The sequence below is a fragment of the Pundamilia nyererei genome, unplaced genomic scaffold, assembly GCF_000239375.1.
Source record: "Pundamilia nyererei isolate P.nyererei 1_Seehausen unplaced genomic scaffold, PunNye1.0 scaffold00008, whole genome shotgun sequence".
Classification (NCBI taxonomy): Eukaryota; Metazoa; Chordata; class Actinopteri; order Cichliformes; family Cichlidae; genus Pundamilia; species Pundamilia nyererei.
In genome coordinates, this window is record NW_005187409.1 from 727,290 (window position 1) to 746,735 (window position 19,446).

At 39.4% G+C, this 19,446-nt stretch overlaps 1 protein-coding gene across 1 annotated transcript in view; it reads left to right on the forward strand.

Moving 5' to 3' along the window:
• Nucleotides 1-322: 322 nt before the first annotated feature.
• Nucleotides 323-19,446, forward strand: part of gfra4b (GDNF family receptor alpha 4b) — a 58,043-nt gene continuing 38,919 nt past the window's right edge. The window contains exons 1-3 of the mRNA XM_005722857.1: nucleotides 323-418; nucleotides 4,959-5,214; nucleotides 5,295-5,381. Coding sequence (XP_005722914.1) covers nucleotides 5,339-5,381 — 43 coding nt within the window. The 5' untranslated portion in view covers nucleotides 323-418; nucleotides 4,959-5,214; nucleotides 5,295-5,338. The remainder of the gene's footprint in view (nucleotides 419-4,958; nucleotides 5,215-5,294; nucleotides 5,382-19,446) is intronic.

Consider the following 19,446-nt stretch of genomic DNA (forward strand, 5'->3'; position numbering starts at 1 on the left):
GCTTTTGCTTCTAGTTCTAACCCACCGTCCTCCTTAAAACAAGTGATGTGTTGTTATTTATTGTGTTTGTATGTTGTTGTATGCAGTTTATTTACGCTCGTCATGAACATGAATACCATGCTAACTGTTCTTTTTCCAGGGTGGAATGATTGCACAGTATGCATCTTTAATTAATCCAAGAAGACTTGGGTGCTGAAGTTTGAACGTATGTTTATGTGACAGGTGAGACCTCAGTCTGGGAACCGCCCCTGGTAGGCGGGGCTAGGTTGTTCCCTTTTATAAGCACAGGTGCAGGTAATTAGTCCATCTGTTGTGTGAACCTGGAGCTGTGTGAATACCTGGTCTACGCTGTGCTATTTGGCCTTTTTAACTTTTCTATGATAGCTTGGTGTGGATTGCATAGCCTTCTGTTGGAGCGGTAGGTCACAGAAACCATTCTGCTTGAGTTTTGGTAGAGTTTGGTAGAGGTTTAAAGTTATTTGCACCCCTGTGGAAACTTGTAGTGGGCTCCCACCTCTTGGATGTTGATTACCGATACTTACTTTAGTTACCTGGACACAGGTAACTGAAAAACAGACAAAGTGGCAGAGACATTCCTTCTGAGGTAAATTCTTCAGTGTAATTGATGTCCTGTTTTCATTTACAGCTTGCCAAGCTGCTGCTTTGCCAGGGTGGATTTCTGGCTGTTGGGCCGAGGTCCTTGTACACTGCTGGCTGTTGTAATTTGTTTTAAAACTGGTTTAACTTGACAGCGAATAGCTGATGACAATTTTAATGGGTGTTGCTGTTTATTTGTTTATTGTTATTTCATTGTATCAGCAGGCACCAATTAATGTATTGATTGTGGCTTAATCCTTATCATTGCAGACAGTGAAGGTGCTGCGTGGAAGATGTAAACCTCTGATCACAACTGTAAATAACCCAAATATGTTAGAAATGAATGCGAGAGAAAAGGTAAAGTAATGCGCAAGTTCTTGCTGAGCACATTTTCCTGCTGGGAAAAGTCAGATGATCGGCAGCAGAGGAGAACAAAAATCTTCAACTTGGGCAACAAAGTAACAAAATTAAATTGAAATTGTTTGCTGTGGTGGATTATCCGCCCTGGTACAGGTTCAAGTGAGTGTCATTTGTTTACAACAGCAGAGAACAAATGGCAGTTAAAGCTTCTTCTCAAGGACAGAAAGGTCTGATCTCATATTATGGTAATAGGTATACAAGAGAAGTGATTAGTACAACATAACTGAGAACAAACTGGCAGTAATTAATAGCAAAGTCACTATTTAAACATTATTGCATTGTGCATATAATGTTTCAATTCAGTCGTTGTCTTGTGGCTATTCACTTGGCTGCTTTATCCTTAGTACGGCCTGGGGGGTAAAGGTTGCTGTTGTGGTGACTACTTAGAGCGCACATGTGTGAACTACTGTAAATGGCATGCTAAGCTAATGAAGCCTGTGTGTAAGTTCAAGAAGGTAGCTGTGTGGTCACTGATCTGCCTGCTTCCTGTTTGGCTGCTGCTCTTATTGTTTCAAAAAACCCTTTCACGTGTTGGCAATTTCAATACTCGCATCTTTACTCTATTCCCATCATCTTCTTGTCAGCCTTTTTCCTGGGCCAGTCATCCTCCACGATGCGTGCTCTGTCAGACTCTTGTGTGACGCTATCCACCCCCCAACTCACCCCCTTTACCACATTCATGTCACTCAGATCTCAATCTTCACCTCCACCAGCATCTACACTCTGGTGGGTCCCGTTCTTAATCCAGTCACTGCTGGGATTCTGTTCTGCCATAAGTTGTCACTGGAGTCTAAACACCACAATGATTTATCTTAGTTCTTTATCTCAATAAATCACGTTTAAGTCATTTCAAATGCTCTTTCCTTATTGGAATATAGTGTTTGGGGATCTAACATTAATGAAGATAACAATCTCCAACCAGCTGTATATGTTACAGAGACGGAGTACATACCCTCACATATGATTGGGCATAATTGTCTGCTTGAAAAACTGATCCATCCTAATCCCCGGCAACCTCCTCCAACTCATCCAGGACAGACACCCAGACGTTCACGTGCCTGAAGTGCCCAGGAGACATCCTGATCAGATGCCTGAAGCAGTTTAACTTGCACCCCTAATTCCCCCTGGAATGATCAAGCTCTCCACCCCGCTCCAACAGAGAAGTCAGACATCTCCAGAGGAAGTCTACGGCTGCTGGCTGCATCCACAATTCCATCCCTTTAGTGCCTACCCAAAAATCATTATGTCAGGAGTCTTCCTCACCTGTTGTCTGCATCAATATACCACTAGACAAATCCATGGACCAAGCTCTTGCTCTTCTATCCAAATTTTAGTTTTAGGCTACTAGATAGCCCTGCGACAGACTGGTGATCTGTCCAGGATGTACTTCTTGCTCCATTGCACCTGGGATGGGCTCCAGCTGCATCCCATGACCCTGTAATGAATAAGTGGAAGAGAATGGATGAATACAACATCTATCTGAGCTAAACTAAAGCGTTTTAATGTAGCTCTCTAAATTCTTTGAGTAGTGAAAAAATTCTTTCTCACTGTCAAGTCTTTTTTAAAAATTTTTTTTATCAGCTGTAGGCCTTTCTTTTACTTTTTGAACTCCTGGTTTCGCATTACGATAGATGCTCCTCAGGACAGTATGGTGTATTCTTTGTTGTACATGCTGCCTCACTGTTGTACTTCATCAGCAATAAAACTAAACTACAAACTATGGCACAGAAAAACAATTAACTAAACAAATAAAAGTATCCATCAAATAGGACACTCTAGACTAAAGTAAAAGACAATGAGGATAAAATGCTTTGATTTTTCAAGCAGAAATCAGCCTGCAGTGAATATAGCTGCTAAATGGTTTCAAGAAATATTTACAAAGCTTCTTTTCATCACCCAGTTTGGTGATTTTGACATTAGCGATTATGGGTACAATAACTAATCCCTCATTAATGTTGTCCTCACTGCTCTGTGTCACAAGGATAGGAAATCAATGAACCTTCGCCTGAAGCAAAAACTGAGAGCTGTCCATCTCCCACCTTTAAATGGCACCTCCTCTCCAAACTGAAAGATCGTTATAGAAGTAAGAAATTCTGGATCTACTGGCAGTAACTTAGTCTCTAAAGGGCAACATAATCATGTTTACCAGGCAGGTCCATCTACAAGAGAACTCCTAGTGGAGGGGATTAGGATGCCATTTGGTCAACATTCCCTAATTTGAGCATAAAATAGACCTTTCTGAATCCACGATAGACTTGGAAGGAGCCGGAGAATAATGGGTTATGAGAAAACAGACATTTTCTCTCTAATTCTTCCATTTACTTGGCTTTTTCATTCTTCCAAATTTAATGTTAATTTGAATTACAAATGCAGATGCACATTGCAAAGAAATCCCCATGGCACTGAGCTGCTCTTTAAAGATTCAGAAATTAGTTTCAGAGCCCATCTTCCCATGTTTAAGGACTCCCAATGGAAATGTTAATGTATCGTTCCAGAGATTCTCACTGCAAACTTGTTAGGGAACTAAAATTACGATCGTTGAGCCATAAAGACATTTTACACTTTTTCCAATGTGAGACTTCAGCAAAAAATAAGAAGTTGAAACAACTAAGGCTCTGAAAATGTTTAAATGAATGTTGCTGGCTCATGTAAGTCCATTGAAGCACTACAGCACAGCAGCCACAGGCAGTAAAGATAATACTAACAGGCGGAAATGGCCCTTCCGAGGTCTTCATTCTGTCTTCCATACACAGCTGGATCATCCTTTTGGACCCTTGGTTGCTTTATAGACACAAACACGTGCACAAGTATACAGTAAAGCATACACACTGAGGCTGATCCAATACTGTGACTCTTTTGTTATCTGCTCCTCACCAGCTTTGTTTGCATGGATCATCTGGAAACTCTATTTGTTGCTGCCGTTTTGGAGATGCACTAAAGTGGTCAGTCAACAAACTCTAAATGCACATCCTGGTCCACTGATGTTCTCTTCCCTCTGAACCATAAAACGAACAGATGGTGCGAAAGTTGAATTCTTAACACTAAAGAATCAATAACTGTCTGTTTCAAAACAGTGAACAGCTCTGAAAATTGAGCATTGTGGGTCTGGCTGTCAGTACTGACCGGGAACTGCATCCACCTCTCTGTAGGGGGCAAGCATTAAAGGTTTTCCGTGAAACAAAAGAGAAAACTTTATAGTTTGATAAGACTGCAGTGTATTAATATTGTTTGACTTTCACACTGGTATCCAGGTGTTGTCCTGTGATTAGAAAATGATTTTTCTGTCTTCAGCCATCAGATGGTGTCTCTCGTATTTACCTTATGTGTGTGTCTATATTCGCTATCTCATCAGTATCTTCTAATAATGATGTTAGGTTAGCATATTTCAACTGTTAGAGCTCGTACAAAGACTCCTAATCAAACAGACTTCTGGATGAGAATGCCCCGAATGTGCCTTTTTTGAGAGTCGGTATTGTTATTAACCTTTTGTTCGGCTTCTTTAATAACATTTGTGGAGCTCAAACACTTTCTTTATAACTGGCTGCAAAATCTCATACTTTTTATTATATAAGCAATTTGAATGGCAGGTGTTAGACCTTGAGGTGATGAGACAGGACAGGGAAGTGAACAGTAGGAATTATAAAAAGGGAGCTCTTTTTATCTCTTAATGTTTCATGGAATTCAGGTAGCGTTAAAAGTATAGAGTCAACTGCTTGAAATATTCTGCATTTTTTGGGTTAGAAAATCAGAAACTGTAAGGAAAACACGAGATGCTCAATAGTATCACAGAGTAAGTGAAGACACAGTTAACTACTTTCGCCACACCGTAGGTCCTCTGAGTCATAACATTATAGTGTTTCTGTGAATTAACGTCTCATTTTCACCGCTAAGCACTGACCACGTAAGCATGCGGTTTAAAATGTCCCTTCCTACACAAACAGTCCCCCCTCCTCCCCGTCGTTGGCAGTGGTTCTCCCCAGCACTCTGCATCTCTCCAGCAGCGGACTCAAGGACCTGTGCGACCACCTCGACGTGGACCGTACAACGCACAGGACAACTTCCCCTCACAATATTACGCATGGCTCTGCCTTTGCGCAAAAGCGCGACTCTAACAGCGACTTGGAAGTAACTGATGGGATTGTAAGACAAAAAAGACAGGGACAACTAGAAAAAGACGATTTGAGGATTTTTCAAGAGGTTATTCTCTTTGCGCAAATAATGATCTCCAAATGCATAAAGGGGCACTTCATTCTTACCGTGTAATTATCCTGCTGTAGGTGTAGCTCCGACGCATAACCAGAAATTCACATTTGAAACGGAGATGGATCTGTGGGGAGTTTATCTCTTTCATCTTATAACTTTGGGTGAGTAAAAACTTGTCTTTTCTATTAGAGCACCAATTAACCAATGTCACCGGTCCTCGCCCGGGAAACAAAGTAAAACAATCACGGTTCGGGTTTTGATTGCAAAAAGCTGATGAAATGAAGTTGGAAGGAGTTCATCGGTCGCCCCCTCCTTCAGCCTTTAGCACGGCTGTATGATCACAACTGTATTTCAAATCTTCCCGTAAAATGGCATTAAATTAATCAATAACTCAAGAACGAGAATGATAAATTAGCGCTCTTCCTCAGTCCGTGTGGTCGGCTATGCAAAACGGATATGCCTACGTGCACGTGCTTATTTGTGAGCGTCCGTGCGTGGATGCTTTTGGTGTAGGTGCATTTTCCCACTACAGGTATCGATGTGTATAGTATCTTTGCCTTAACGTTTGCATTTATACGAAATACACCATGATACATATCCACGTGACATGTGTTCATATACTGAAAAACGTTAAATGGCTCTATCAGTCAAAATATCCTTAAATATACATTTTCAAACTTTAAATAGCAGAATTTCTTCTTTTTCTTTTCAAGTAAAGCCTCTAAAAGTGACCATCAGCAGCAGTACATCAGTCATTGCTGTGAGTGTCACTGAGGTTCTCTGTGTAATTGAATGGAGCTGGAATATTGATTTTTTTCTTTTTTTTTTTTTTTTGTGGTAACCGTCCACTGTCTTCAAAGAGAAGAGCAGCTTGTTGTTGGGTCTCAGTGTCTCTTTGTCATTATACACAAATGTGTCAATCTCAGTCCTGCTGCCACAGTGTTAACTATTATGATTATACCCACTGATGGCTGCAACTCAAGGCAGCATCATGCCCATTTTAATTGGCACCAGGTTTCCTGCTTAACAAAGACAGTAAAAAGCACTGTATCCAACTCCTTTATTCATTATTAATATCCACATTGGAGGTCTTCATTAGAGAAATGAAGGAAGATGCCAGTAAGAAATGCTGAATGGGAAAACAGTTTGCTCAGCTTTTCTCGCCATATTGACCTGTGATGAAAGCACTTTATTTTGGCATGATCTGGCTAGTAATGGATAACTGGAAAAAGACAGAGATATGACCATATGCCTTGTAGCAACTCCCAATTTATATTTCACTTCACAAACCTGCATATTCATGTTAAGATTTGAATATTTTTCATAAAAAAAGCATGTCTTTATTCAAAAGAAAGTCTGTCTAAGTCTGCTTAGCCATCTGCTTAAATTAATCAGCCAAGATCCAACTGTAAAAGGTCAGAAAATACAGCCTGGTTGGATGACTCAACTCATTTAGTCAGCCTTGTGGGCAGAAAAATAAAATCACACATTACCAAGCTCTCCTAACTATTCCAGATACCTGCAAGTCAACACAGAGTGATCTCAAAATGACCACAATTTTGCAAGAAAGTGCTCTTAAACCGAACACCAGGAGACGTAGTTCTCAGCTGGGAATTGGGCCATTAGAGGTTGGCGCTGTCAGATTATTCCTCTGGGTTTGTTGCCTCACTTTGCTGTGAAATCAAGTTAGAACGGTGAAAGATTTTTGTTCCAGCAAAGAACCACACAGATTTACACCATATTAGGATGTAGTAGGGCACTTTGAGGTGTGTGTGTGTGTGTGTGTGTGTGTGTGTGTGTCATTTCACTTTTATTGTTCCCTTGATAAGAACCAGATGAGTTTCCTTAGGGGCTGAACTAATGAGTCAATTAATTGGATAGAGTTAGTTGACAGCTTTAAACTCTTAAGTCTATTTTCCCGGGAACATGCATGCTTTCAGGTTATCACAATCTAAGCGTTTTTCTCCTTTGTTTTTTTCCCCCTTTTCCTTTCAAACACTTGGCAAAACAAATCTGACAAGCTGTTTGATTTTTAGTACAAATAAGTGACATATTTTTCAACGATGATAATAATAATAACAAATTAGTTGCAGCTTTATGCTTGTTGGCTTGGTTAAGAGCTCTGGAAATGACTTACAAATGGTTCCATTGGTGCTTTTTCATTAATTAGCTGCACCTGGCGAAATCTGGTTGGTTGGTCTGTGACGAGACACAAACAGTGACGATGTTCGGTCCAGACCTGCAGGTACTGAGGAAGACTTTAATCTCGGAGAGGGTCAGTTTATGCATTCAGAGGACTTATGGAGTTCAGAGTGAATCAGTCTTGCCTGCGCTGTTATGGAACGCTAAAATGAATCTGAGGCTAGTAGTTGACTGTCCGAGCTTTGATTTTATCGTGCGTGATAAATGTGCGCTGGTGTTCACTGACGGGTCCACACCGAAGCTCAAAATTATATAGAATTAAACACAATTGTGCTGTGCAAGTCTTTTTAAAGGTTAGATAAGCTTTTCTTTTAGTATAAACTTGAAATGGAAAATTGTATGCCACAGTTACATCACAGTGATTTCATATCAAGGTGCAACTCCCAATTGCAGGACAAGGTGATTGCATTTAATATTAGTAGGTCTAACTGAGTGAAAGCATCAGAAGTGATCTCTAGTGGCACTCAGACTAGTAATAGTTGCAGTGAAAACTCAATATCAGGTGACAAGAATGCAAATGTATTTCTCTTCTAACATTTTTCCTGATTAAAGCCTGTTACAGCGTTTTAGTTCATCTTAAGAAGAAAGTGCACAGAATCTATCATTTAAAAGCACCTTCTTCAATCACAGCTGCTTCAGCACCCGGTTTAAGCCTACCATCATGCTATATTCTCTGATTTAATGGTTTTGACATTGTGGGATATGACCTGTGTCTTTAATGGAGATAGATAAGTACTGCCACGCATGCTATTACCTAGCATACTGGCCGGCCTCTCGTAGGGGGATTTGTCATGAATCTCATTTGAAGCAGGTAGTCCCCATGGCGAAGAGACAGCCCATCACAAGCTTTCTTCTATCCTACGTGATGAAAGCCCATGCTTCTTCTCAATGCCACTTTAACAAAGAAATCCCATGTAGGACACAAGATGCATGTGAACCCTAACATCAATGACACGTAAGGGCTAAAAACCCTGTCTCCATTCCCATTCTGGCTAAAACACAGATTATATAACACCTTCTGCAATTTAAAGGGACGTTGTTTCACTGCAGCTAGAAATTCAACAAATTTTATGTTATGTTTAGCAATAGTTTTATCACTCTATAAAGAATGAGCTCATTAACAGCTTAGCTTCCACAGACATTTATATGGACGTCTTTGATCGAGACAAGAATAGTTTATGTCAGAGAGCCTGAAATTTTCATAGCACTTCTCTTAGTGGCCCCTTGGTATCCAAATAACATCCAAGAGAGGAACAATTTCACTTTCTGTATTTCTTGGAACACAGCGTCTGTTTCACTGTGTAATTTAGTACTGATTGTAGGGAAAATGTAGCCTGGTTCCAGAGCTCATCACCACCCACACCTCTGATTTGTTCAGTGATTCAAATGAAGTGAAATAAAATGGGCAGGCAAGGGAAGATCAACTATTCAGATGGTAGTAAGCTAAACACACACACATTATGAAGCCAAGTATCCATTCTAAACTCTATTTAAAGGGAATCAGCAAAAACGAGTATACAGACTTTTCCACATTTCCAGCTCATAACAATAAAAATAATAATAATGGATTGGATTTATATAGCGCTTTTCCTAACATCAATGACACGTAAAAATAGTAGTTAGTTTACGTAAAAATAAACTAGTACGAAAAAATGACTTGCCAGCGTAATGTAATACAGCAACCCTGTAAACTGCACTACGAATTTCAAGCTGACTATACATCTACACTGGTTTAGTTTTAGTTGGTGGTATTGTACTTATGTTTTGTATTTTGTATCTATGCCATAAAAACAATATTCAGTTTTTCCCTGTGAGTTTTGAGCGTCCATCCATCCTTCCATACATATTCGTCCACTTTTCTTTCATGTCAGTGTCACAGTGGGGCTGGATCCCAGCTGTTATAGGGTGAAAGCCTGGTCACAGGTACCAGTTTGTCACACAAGAGAGCCATTCACACTCAGTCAGTTTACTATTCCCAATTAACCTAGTGTGCATGTCTTTGGGCTATGGGAGGACGCCAGAGTACTCTGGGAGAACCCACGCAAGCTTCTCCCTCCCAGCTGGCAGATTGAAGTCCAGGACACTCTTGCAGTGAGGCAACAGTGCTGACTGTGCTGCCTGCAGTTTCAAAGACCATTTAGGAAACTTAGTGGCAGCTGTTAGCTTTAAAATTATGTCCTCTTTTATTTCATTTTCTTCACTGCCTGACTGTTTAACCAAAGCCACAAGACAGTTATAATTTCACTGTTACCGTTTATTTTTAAATGTTAATATTAAGCACTTGTCAGTGTTCTTTGTTGGAGTAGTGAGGTGTACCGAAGCGATAATCATTTGGTTATCCAGTAGAAAAAGGACGTAAAGTACCATTTTGTACACAAAGCACTTTTTAATATAGAGCAGCAGGTGAGGACATAAGAGAATAAAATTATGGAATTCGGCACAAGTGAAAGTTGCATTAATAACTTAATGCATCTGTCCTAAATACACCTTTGCTGAGCTCTATATTATTAGACATCAAGAGTTAGTGTTGCATCTAGTGAACATCAGTCTACAGAATATAAAATTATAAAAGATGCGAGTTTCCATCTATCAATGCAGTACATTTGAGCAGCGGTCACTTGCTGGCAGAGCAGGAAGCTAAAAGCTTCAGAGACAGAAAGGCTGTTACACTTTTCCTGTGGGCTGCTTCTCTTCTCCTGCTATTCTAGGAGCCCTTTAAATGCCTTTGTATTTAATTATTGAGGTTTCAGAATCTGCTGTTAAACTAGCACATTGCCATTCATCTGATGTCAGTCAGTCTGATGGCTCCGACCTTTAACGGGGACATTATTTAATTTCTCATCATCTTCCTATAATATTTAACTATGATAACTTTAAACAGTACATAAAGTTTGAGAGTAAAAGAGCCACTCACCGTTGGACTGTCTAAAAGTCTGAGACAAGCTGGGGGAGGGTTATTGCGAAAGACATGCCATTGATTAGGAGTGATGTATGTGGGTGAAAAATAAATGAGTCTGAGTTTAAAGCCCTAATCCATTATTATAGTCGGGTGCCCCGAGTTATATCACTGGTACCTCATTACTGAATGTGTTTACACTTTAAGATTTATGTGATTGAAGACATTCTATTAGAGGAAAATGACCAACAACAGGTAATTTGGAGACACAGTATACAATGCCTGTCTCACATTAGCGGTCTCATTTTCCTGTTTTCACAAATCAGTCATGTCTCATTTGGTTATGTTGTTCCCTGGTGTACTGAGATCTTATTAGGTGTTTCAAGCTGCTGCAAGCAGAATTTTTATATTAACACCAGGTCAGAAACAAATCACTTTTGTATATGAAAAGTTTTTCTTACTTTGTTTGTGATGAACACACAGATAACTCAGACAGCTCTACAGTCTCTTCCTGCAGTTCTGCAGAGCATTTCAGCAAAGCATCATTAAATAGTCTAACAGTGCATTTAAATTACACATAAACAACACTCTAACCCAGCTTTAACTCTTCATGTGTTATGTAAACTTATAAAAAGCTAAAAATGTAAGAACATGAGACGCCAAATATGCCTGAAGTAGCATGATTTCACACGTAACACAATGATATTGCATTTGGGTTTCCAGCCAGCAACTAAACAACAGACAAACAACATTAAGCTACTTGCTGGTGATCACAAAGGATTGCTAGGATTAGATATTTATCCTTTTGTGATGCTGGAAACCAATGCACAGGAGAAAGGAGAACGAGCACTGGAATTAATTATGTTGGGATTTGCAAATACATAAATAAATCTGAATTTTGTAGGTGTAGTAAATTTAGTGAATGAGTAAATATCCTGAAATGTAAAAAGCTTTTAACGATGCTGTAAAAATCTTTAAGAGTTCTCTCCATAATGTGATGAAAGCCTTTTATATACCTCTGGGTAAATTCAGTGGTGCCACGTTCGTTTTTCCGCATTCTATGAAATAAATCTCAGACAAAATGTATTTTTCCAAAAGAGAAAAGAATATTCATCCAGGTGAACTGGTTTATAAATTAGCTGTAGAGGTGAATGTGAGCATGAATAACTCTCTCCTGTTTTTGTGAGCCCTGCGACAGACTGACAGCCTGTCATGGTTGTATCCTTCACCTCACCCAGTGCTAGAATCGGCTCAAACCCTGTCCCCACGGCCCTCGGTTCAACAGAGCTATGAAAACAGCCATAATTAAAGCGGACTTGAATACAAGTCAAAGGTAAAAGAAAACTTGTCATTCATGATTTTCCTTCTTTACAGTTGTGATATGAAATGGACTTTTTCTAAATGATAAAACCTGATGAAACAGACCCCACACAGTGGTGGGTTCAGCTGACAAGTGAAAAGTCCAGTGTTCACACAGCCAGTTCTTTGTCACTCTTCTTATGTAAGATTTAACACTTATTGGGAGGCTTTTATTGCACTTACAGTTGATCTAATTCATCTTCACTTTAACTGCTCCATTATATGTGTATGAAGAGAGACAACGAGAGAGGGAGAAATGCATACATATAAGTGTGTGTTTTTCTCTTTGTGTTACTTACAAATGAATACCAATGCTGTAAATTGTAAGTACATATACTAAATGCAGAGTGTCATGTTACCCAGTGAATGGTAAAAGTAAGAATGTAAGGATAAGAATAGAATAATCCTTTAATTGTCCCACAAGGGGAAATTTGGTTGTAACAGCAGCCAAAAAGACAAATATACAAACAAACAGGACACAGAGCAGAAACATACACAATTTTTCTTACATATTTACTTTAAGGACAATGGTTACTATATACAGAGAGTACTGTACCGTTATTAAATAAAATAAAAATAACTAATAATAAGAAGAAATAAGAAGCTTTACGATTATAATGATATTAAAACTGTAGACATTTTCCCCAAAAGTTGATTTTGTTCATCTGGATGTAATGTTTTCAGTTCAGTTTGCTTATTAAAAAAATAAGGCAGCATTAGCTTGTTTAGGCGAACTAGCCAGGGAGCTACTAGTCAACCAGTGCTCTCTTCATGGCTTTGCTGTCTTACTGACTCAAGTTTAAAAAACAAACCTAAAATCTAAACGTAAAATAGATGTTAATATTTTTATAGCCTAGCCTATACCCAGTATAGGTAACTAACAATCAAGCAACACAGCACAAATGCTAACTATTTGTTTTTCTTTTTTCTGTCAGCATTGGCACCGCAGCTTTCTGTGATTACAAACTGATTGGTTGAGGTAACTGTTGCCCCAGGGTTTGATGCAAATGTTGATCACATAACAGCATCAAGTTGGGAAAATCAGGATGTGCATCAGTATCAGGTCTGAACAGTTAGGATAGATGGATGCCTGGACACTACATATACAGAGTTTATTTTCATTTTTAAACTGTTAATCTACCACCTGAGTCAGTCTGAGCTCTGCGTGGAAACCTCATGGAACAGTTTTCACACACATTACGCAAGACTTGCAATTCTTTATATATTTAAAGAAATCTGGTTGCAAAATGTTTTTAAAGTACAAATAAAATGTACAAAAGCAGAGAGCCATGCTCCTAGGTGCCAGAATAAGACTGGCTTTCCCTCCATACATAATTACAAACTGAGATGCAGCGGCTGCTTTATAACCGACTTTGTTATATCAGTCCAGGATCATGCAACGGCAGCCACTAACAAAGGTCTGGGCAGGAAAATCACTGCGGTTTAAGTTGGAAGAACATTCTAGCTCATGGATAAATGCTTTTGAAGATCAGTCTTACATTTTGTTTTGTTTTACCGATATGTATTGTTGAGCAAGCAGTTTCTTCTAGTATGAAGTAAATTTGTGAAGAACCGGTGAGGATTTAGTAAAATAACACACTGTTTAAAACAGCTATAGAAGACTATCCATCCATCCACGCATCCATCTTTGGTTGTTTATCCGAGTGTGTGGATAGACCTCGCTCTCTCCAGCTCTGAAACCAGGATTTATGTCGATGGAGGCAATTTGTTCCTGGTAGGATCTCTTAAGAAAAACTGGCGCTGGGTGAAGAACTGACGTGCTTCACAAGAGCTCTGTGGCAAAAAACAACAGACCATGTTACCTCACTCAGATTGGGATTACTAAACCAATATCCCAGCATCACTCCTGGGAGGAGGGGCTCATAGGTGAGCATCTGTGGTCAGATCTTAGCCCACGGGGTGCGGTCACGCACAGCCCAAATGAGCCACATGAGCCAACGCTCCTGCCGAACCAACACCTGCAACAGCTGTAGGGGCCCACTCCAGGTGGATCAGGTGGCAGCCAAAGGTGGAAGCCTCGGTGGTCTGGTTGCTGTAACCATGTGGAATTATATTTGTGGAAAAACTGGTGTGTGTTAAAACGTAATCACAAGCAAATAATTCCATTTTAGGGGTGTAAGGATTTATTGCCACTTGTTCAGTTAAATTCCTCATGTGTAACTTAAAAAACCCACAAACTCGGATCCAAGCACACAAACTAGCCATCATGCATGTAAGAGTATCTGCTTGGCAAGCAAACTCTTGATAGTTTGAAGGGTGGAGCAAAGAAAGAAGGGCTCTAATGTGATTGGTCAGTTTCAAAGAAGTGGCACCACAAACTCTAGGACTGGGAATGATTGACAGTGTGAGTTACGCCGTGGCAGCAGTAGAAGTGCTGTTTTACACCATGTTTGTTAACAGTTTGAAAATAAAGTTCGACAAATTAACTATCAAAAGTTAGTTTTTGCTGTGTAGAAGCAGATATACTGTTAACTGTCAATGGATTACGTTATTGCTGAAGAAACTGGAGGGTTATGAAACCGCTGCACTCCTGAGATAAAGACACAATAAATTCAACCGCAGTTTGAAGGCTTTATTTTCTTTACTTTGTTCTCCTTTTAAAGCTTTAATTGCCGACTGTCATATTGAGCAGAATTAAATCAGCTTTTAAATCATGGTATGATTTTGCTTCAGTGAATCAGCTCCAGCAGCAGCATTAAAATGGTGTACTCTTTATTGACTTATACTTTAAACTTTATAAATTATTATTTTAATGCAAAATATTTGTACTTTTGCTTCAGTAAAGGTCATTTCTACAGAATGTACATAAACTGTAATATTGCAACTACTGAAGGGCAGGATTTAGGATCCTTCTTTCACAACTGTTAAAAGTTGACAATCAGTGGTCACTGATAAATCAATGAGGTCTGATCCTTAGAGAAGATAAACTCTATTACACCTCTTTTCAAAAGAGAGGCTAAGAAGCACTAAAAACACTCAGGCGAAATATTACTTTTTAAATTGAGTAACAGTGATACAGCTGCAAAATGGATTTCTTCAATCTGCTTAATATGAACGCTGAAAACTGCTGAGGATTACAAAGTTTAGAGGCACAAAGTGAAAACGATACGTAGACCTGATCTGACTAAAAGGTGCATTAGACCCGTTAGCAAATTCAGAAGATGGCTCTGAGGTTATAGACATACAGTGGCCTCTAAGGGCCAAACAGAGGCTCATTAACTCAGAGTCTGTCAGCGGTTATCGAGAGAAAAAGGACCGTTCCAGACAAGTAGGCATGGCCCCATTATGACACAGTTTCAAATGGAGGGCTTAAGCTCCATTTTTTGCCTTCCTCTTGGATTTCTGGGCCACTGCTAGATCTATTTGGGGTGAGTGAAGTTTCACGAAGATATATGGAGGTGAATACTCAGGACAAAGACCCAAGACATACTTTTTGGTCTTCGGTAGTTGTTTTGTTTTATTTAAATGTCTGTAAGCTAGCCTTAAATACCTCTGAGTCATCAAAAAAATACATTTTTATGAAATTCAGAGTGGTGTAATCCTCTTACAAATTATAAGATTAGCTTATGTGGCTTTCTTAATAACATTGATCTCTCTTATTTTGATTAAATAACCTTGAGTCTGCTTTGGAATTTATTTCTGAATAATATAGTGAGTTTTCTGTTTCTTCTTTGACTTCCTGGCATTAATAACGACAGAGTGTAGGCAGTAGTAATCTATCCAGTGTTTTTCCTCTCAACAGAAATGACAGCTGCTGAAATTCATTCCCTTATCCCCTTTCCAATTTTACTGTGGTAAAAGCTACTCTGTCATACACTGGTCATGTTTTTTGAAAAGACTGTATCCAGCAGTAATAGTAATTACTGCTTAAATCCGCATACTATGAAAAGGCCAAGAGAAAGTGTCTTAGGTTTGATATGTATGTTCCCCTTTCTCTAAATTAACTTCTTTTCACAACTGCTGGCCTATTATATTGGCCCAGAAGATTTAAAATATGTGGCAAAAAGTTTAGAAACCAAACTCTAAGCCAGAAAAGGAGCTCAGACGACATTGCTTGCACATGATGGATGCAGCTTCCTTGTATCATTGTTGCCTAAAAAACAGGTTTTGTGACAGGCAGGATGAACGAGCTCAGCAAAGGGACTATTTGATATCTGTAGCCGCGCATATGTGTTGTAGGCTTATATGACTGCTATTATTCAATTAAAATAAGTGCTGCATCAGACTTTATAGTATTTAATTACCGTTTCGTTGTTTGTTTACAGGCGCAGGCAAGTGAATTACACTACAGTTCAGCCAGCAAATGGAATTGTTTCTTATCAGCGTTCCCAGACTAGACCATACAGCAGCCGAGTTACGACACCAAACAGTTTTTCACTGAAATTAATTCAGCATCTTTTATGCCTTAGGAGGATCTCTTCAGTTAATCAAATCAGCAAAATCAGTTTGTGCCCTTATTGTAACCACAATAAAAAGAAATGACTGGAAATTCTCGTTTGCACAGTATGAATTGAATTATTGTCTTGACCGAGAAACATGAAATAGAGAAAATGGCACTAAAGCGATTAAAATCAGAACCTACCAGCAATCTGCGGAGCCGGTCCTGTCCTCAGTCTGATCCATATGACTCAAGTTACAGTTGTTGTAAAAGTACTGATCCTACCTTGGAGCTTTGGGGGAGACGAGCATCGGATTACAGTGCAATACTAACAAAGACAATATTAAAGGTCACACAAAAAAATACTAAATTACCTAGCGATATAAATATGTACAGTATATGTGTTAGCTATTAAGATTTACCTGAATTTCCAGGAGGAGGTGCACTCATACGATAAGGGCAGTAAGTCTTAATTTATTAAAACAGACATGGATCAGTTTTCCAATAATTTTCATATATCTGACAAATAAAGACGTCTGTTCTTGTGTGCATGAAACACCACTGGATGAAAAATACAGTAGTATACATTTACCTTTGACACTTGGTGAGATGCTAAAAACATCTGCATGCAGGAGAAACCCCATCTATCTATTGAGGCTCCCCTGAAAGGTGCTGGTAATGATCGCACATTCATCCTTCAAAAATACACATTCACACTGACATTATAGTTCTCAACACCACCAGCTCAGGAGGACAAATAGTGGACAAAGTGTTTCTTGTTCTCATTTTGGTGTGAGCTTTTTCTATTTCCTTCCACAACCCCAAAACACCCAGGACAAGTGAACTGGAAACTACATTTCCCGTGGCTATAAATGCAAATACGCTTGCTCCAGCCCACTGTGACCCAGCACACAAGTAAGTGAACAGATGCTTTGAATGTTCCACCCATAGCGTCATATTTCTAAATAAGATTAGACAAAGACTGACATAAGAGCTAAACATCTTGAAAATGTCTCAGATATAGAATCCTTGAAGCTGAAGTTTCAAAAACATCCAAAATTTGATGCATTTACTTTAAAAGGTTTTTCAGTGTGTGTGTGTGTCCTTGTAATACTCAAGCGGCAGGACACAGTTACTATCCTCTGAGAACCCCACTGGATTAACTGGAATTTATCCGACAAAATAGGGACTCCTGAGCAAACTCAATGTATATCTCAGACGCAATGCATTTTATCCCACAGAGCATACTCTTGAGGTGATTAGTCATCTCATGCTTTATTGTACAACCTTATAATAAGTAGATGATAGAGGTTAGATTGAGTGTTGTTCAATTCCTCCAGTGTTCCCGGAAAGGAAACAAACCATTACCAAAGCAGCAGACAGGAACCGGCTGGAGGGCACCTGTCCTCGTGAGCTGCATTGGATTTACAACATCTGCTCCATGCAGCCGAGGATGCCGCCTCCGTTTACCACTACTTGATTAATTATTTCAGGCACTGGGTATGACACAGCCAACAAATTGTAAATTGCATGCATAGAAAATCACCATGTTAGCATAAGCTCAGTACTTCTCAGGAAAATAAGTTATTAAATATTCTGTTTCCTCCACATTAGTTTTAGCACAAACGTCTGATCTGAACATGAAATTATTCTACATTATTAGTGAGACTGGTTTGCTTTTCTACATGTTTATATGTAGACGGCTTCATGTCTCATTAACAGCCACGGTGAGATGGATGGTGGCCTCATTTGAAGGCCTTTGATTCTGTCACCACCCTGTAGATCCAAATCCCTTTCCTCTCTATGGCTTATTAGGTCCTAATTAATTGGATCAAGTGAATGCCACTAAGCATTTGACAACTCTCTGTGAGTGATAACTGTGAAACCAGAGCCACATTCCCACGTGAATGCCCCCGGAGAAGAATCCCTCCACATTAGGTCCACTGACTCTCTGCCACGCTCTTCCTGAGGGATCCAACCCTGCTGCTGTGATGATAACACATAAGAACCACGCTTTGAAAGCTGCAGTGTGTTTTGAAGTTATGTAGTAGTGTCATGATAAATATAGCTTCATAATAGTTGGTGAAGTCGATCAGCTTATAAACAAAAATAGTTTGATCAAACATAATGTTACATAATCATTGATTGATAGACATGTATGAAGTTAATATAAACTTACTTAAACAATCAAATTGTCATTTAAAATTGAGCCATAAATTCCATGTATTCATTATATTTTTATTCAATCAAAAAATAAAAAATCGAAACGCACTTTGCACTGTGTCAATGTGAGCGCTATAAATGAATCATTAATCCTCTTTTTGGCACAGCACACTGAAAATTCAAATACCAATCTTAGTTTAATTTCCCATACCGGTAGCCTCATTAAAAATACGCCTCTGCCTCAGACACCTTACATAAAATAATAATAAAATAAAAATATATTCTATGTATGTGGATTTTATGCATGCTGCTCGTCTTCCTGGTGTGGTCAGCAGAAGCAGAGTGCTGTGGCATCCTCTCTCCATTAGGTGTTCGTGGTAGCCTTGGGGTGACTTGTTTAAAGCGCTCAGATCTTTAGTCCGATCTTTACCGTTATAATTTTAATCCGAGTGGAAGGTATCCAATCCTCCGGTGCGTGCAGCTCAGTTAGCAAGATGGCAAAGAATTACCAAGGAATTCATATTATTAAAAAGCCCATGGCTGAAAGGGATAAGCACAACATTACATTAAAATGCAGAATTTTGCAGGTGGAGAGGCCCAGTGAGCAGGAGGTGCTACGGCTTTGAAACACTAACATGTGTTGGTGCCATCCAAAGCTGTCAAAGGGAAAATTAATGTATGTCTTTGCTGTTTACACCGTGAATAAGCAGGAGATGCTACTATCAACTTGATATGTAATGTAATGACGTACAGTGTTCTCACACTATTTTATCTGCACTACAGATAAACCCCAGAAGCTGATTTCATTTGACAGGAGTGATTGCTGTGTGTTGTGGCCCGGGACACTTGAAGAGACGAGGCTAAGCGTCATTCAAGTGGATTCGGGCACAGTAATCATGTTGCATGATCTCCAAGCGTGGAATTCCAGTGTTTCATCAGCTGTTAGGTAATTACCAGATTTAAAAGGCGTGCGAGAGGGGAGGATTTCACTCCAAAGCTGCCCCAAATAAGTCATGAACCTCATGGTTCTCTCCAAGAGAGCTTCTCAAAAACAAGGAGAAGAGTCGAGATGCTGGAGCAAACTGAAGCATACTTGGGCTCGGATCATTAAGTGCAGTGGGATTGCAGGCCAATTTTGGCGTGAGGAGGGTGGGCAAATGCACACTCTTAGAGTCAGATTGTTCAGAGGCAGATGCACGCTCTCTGG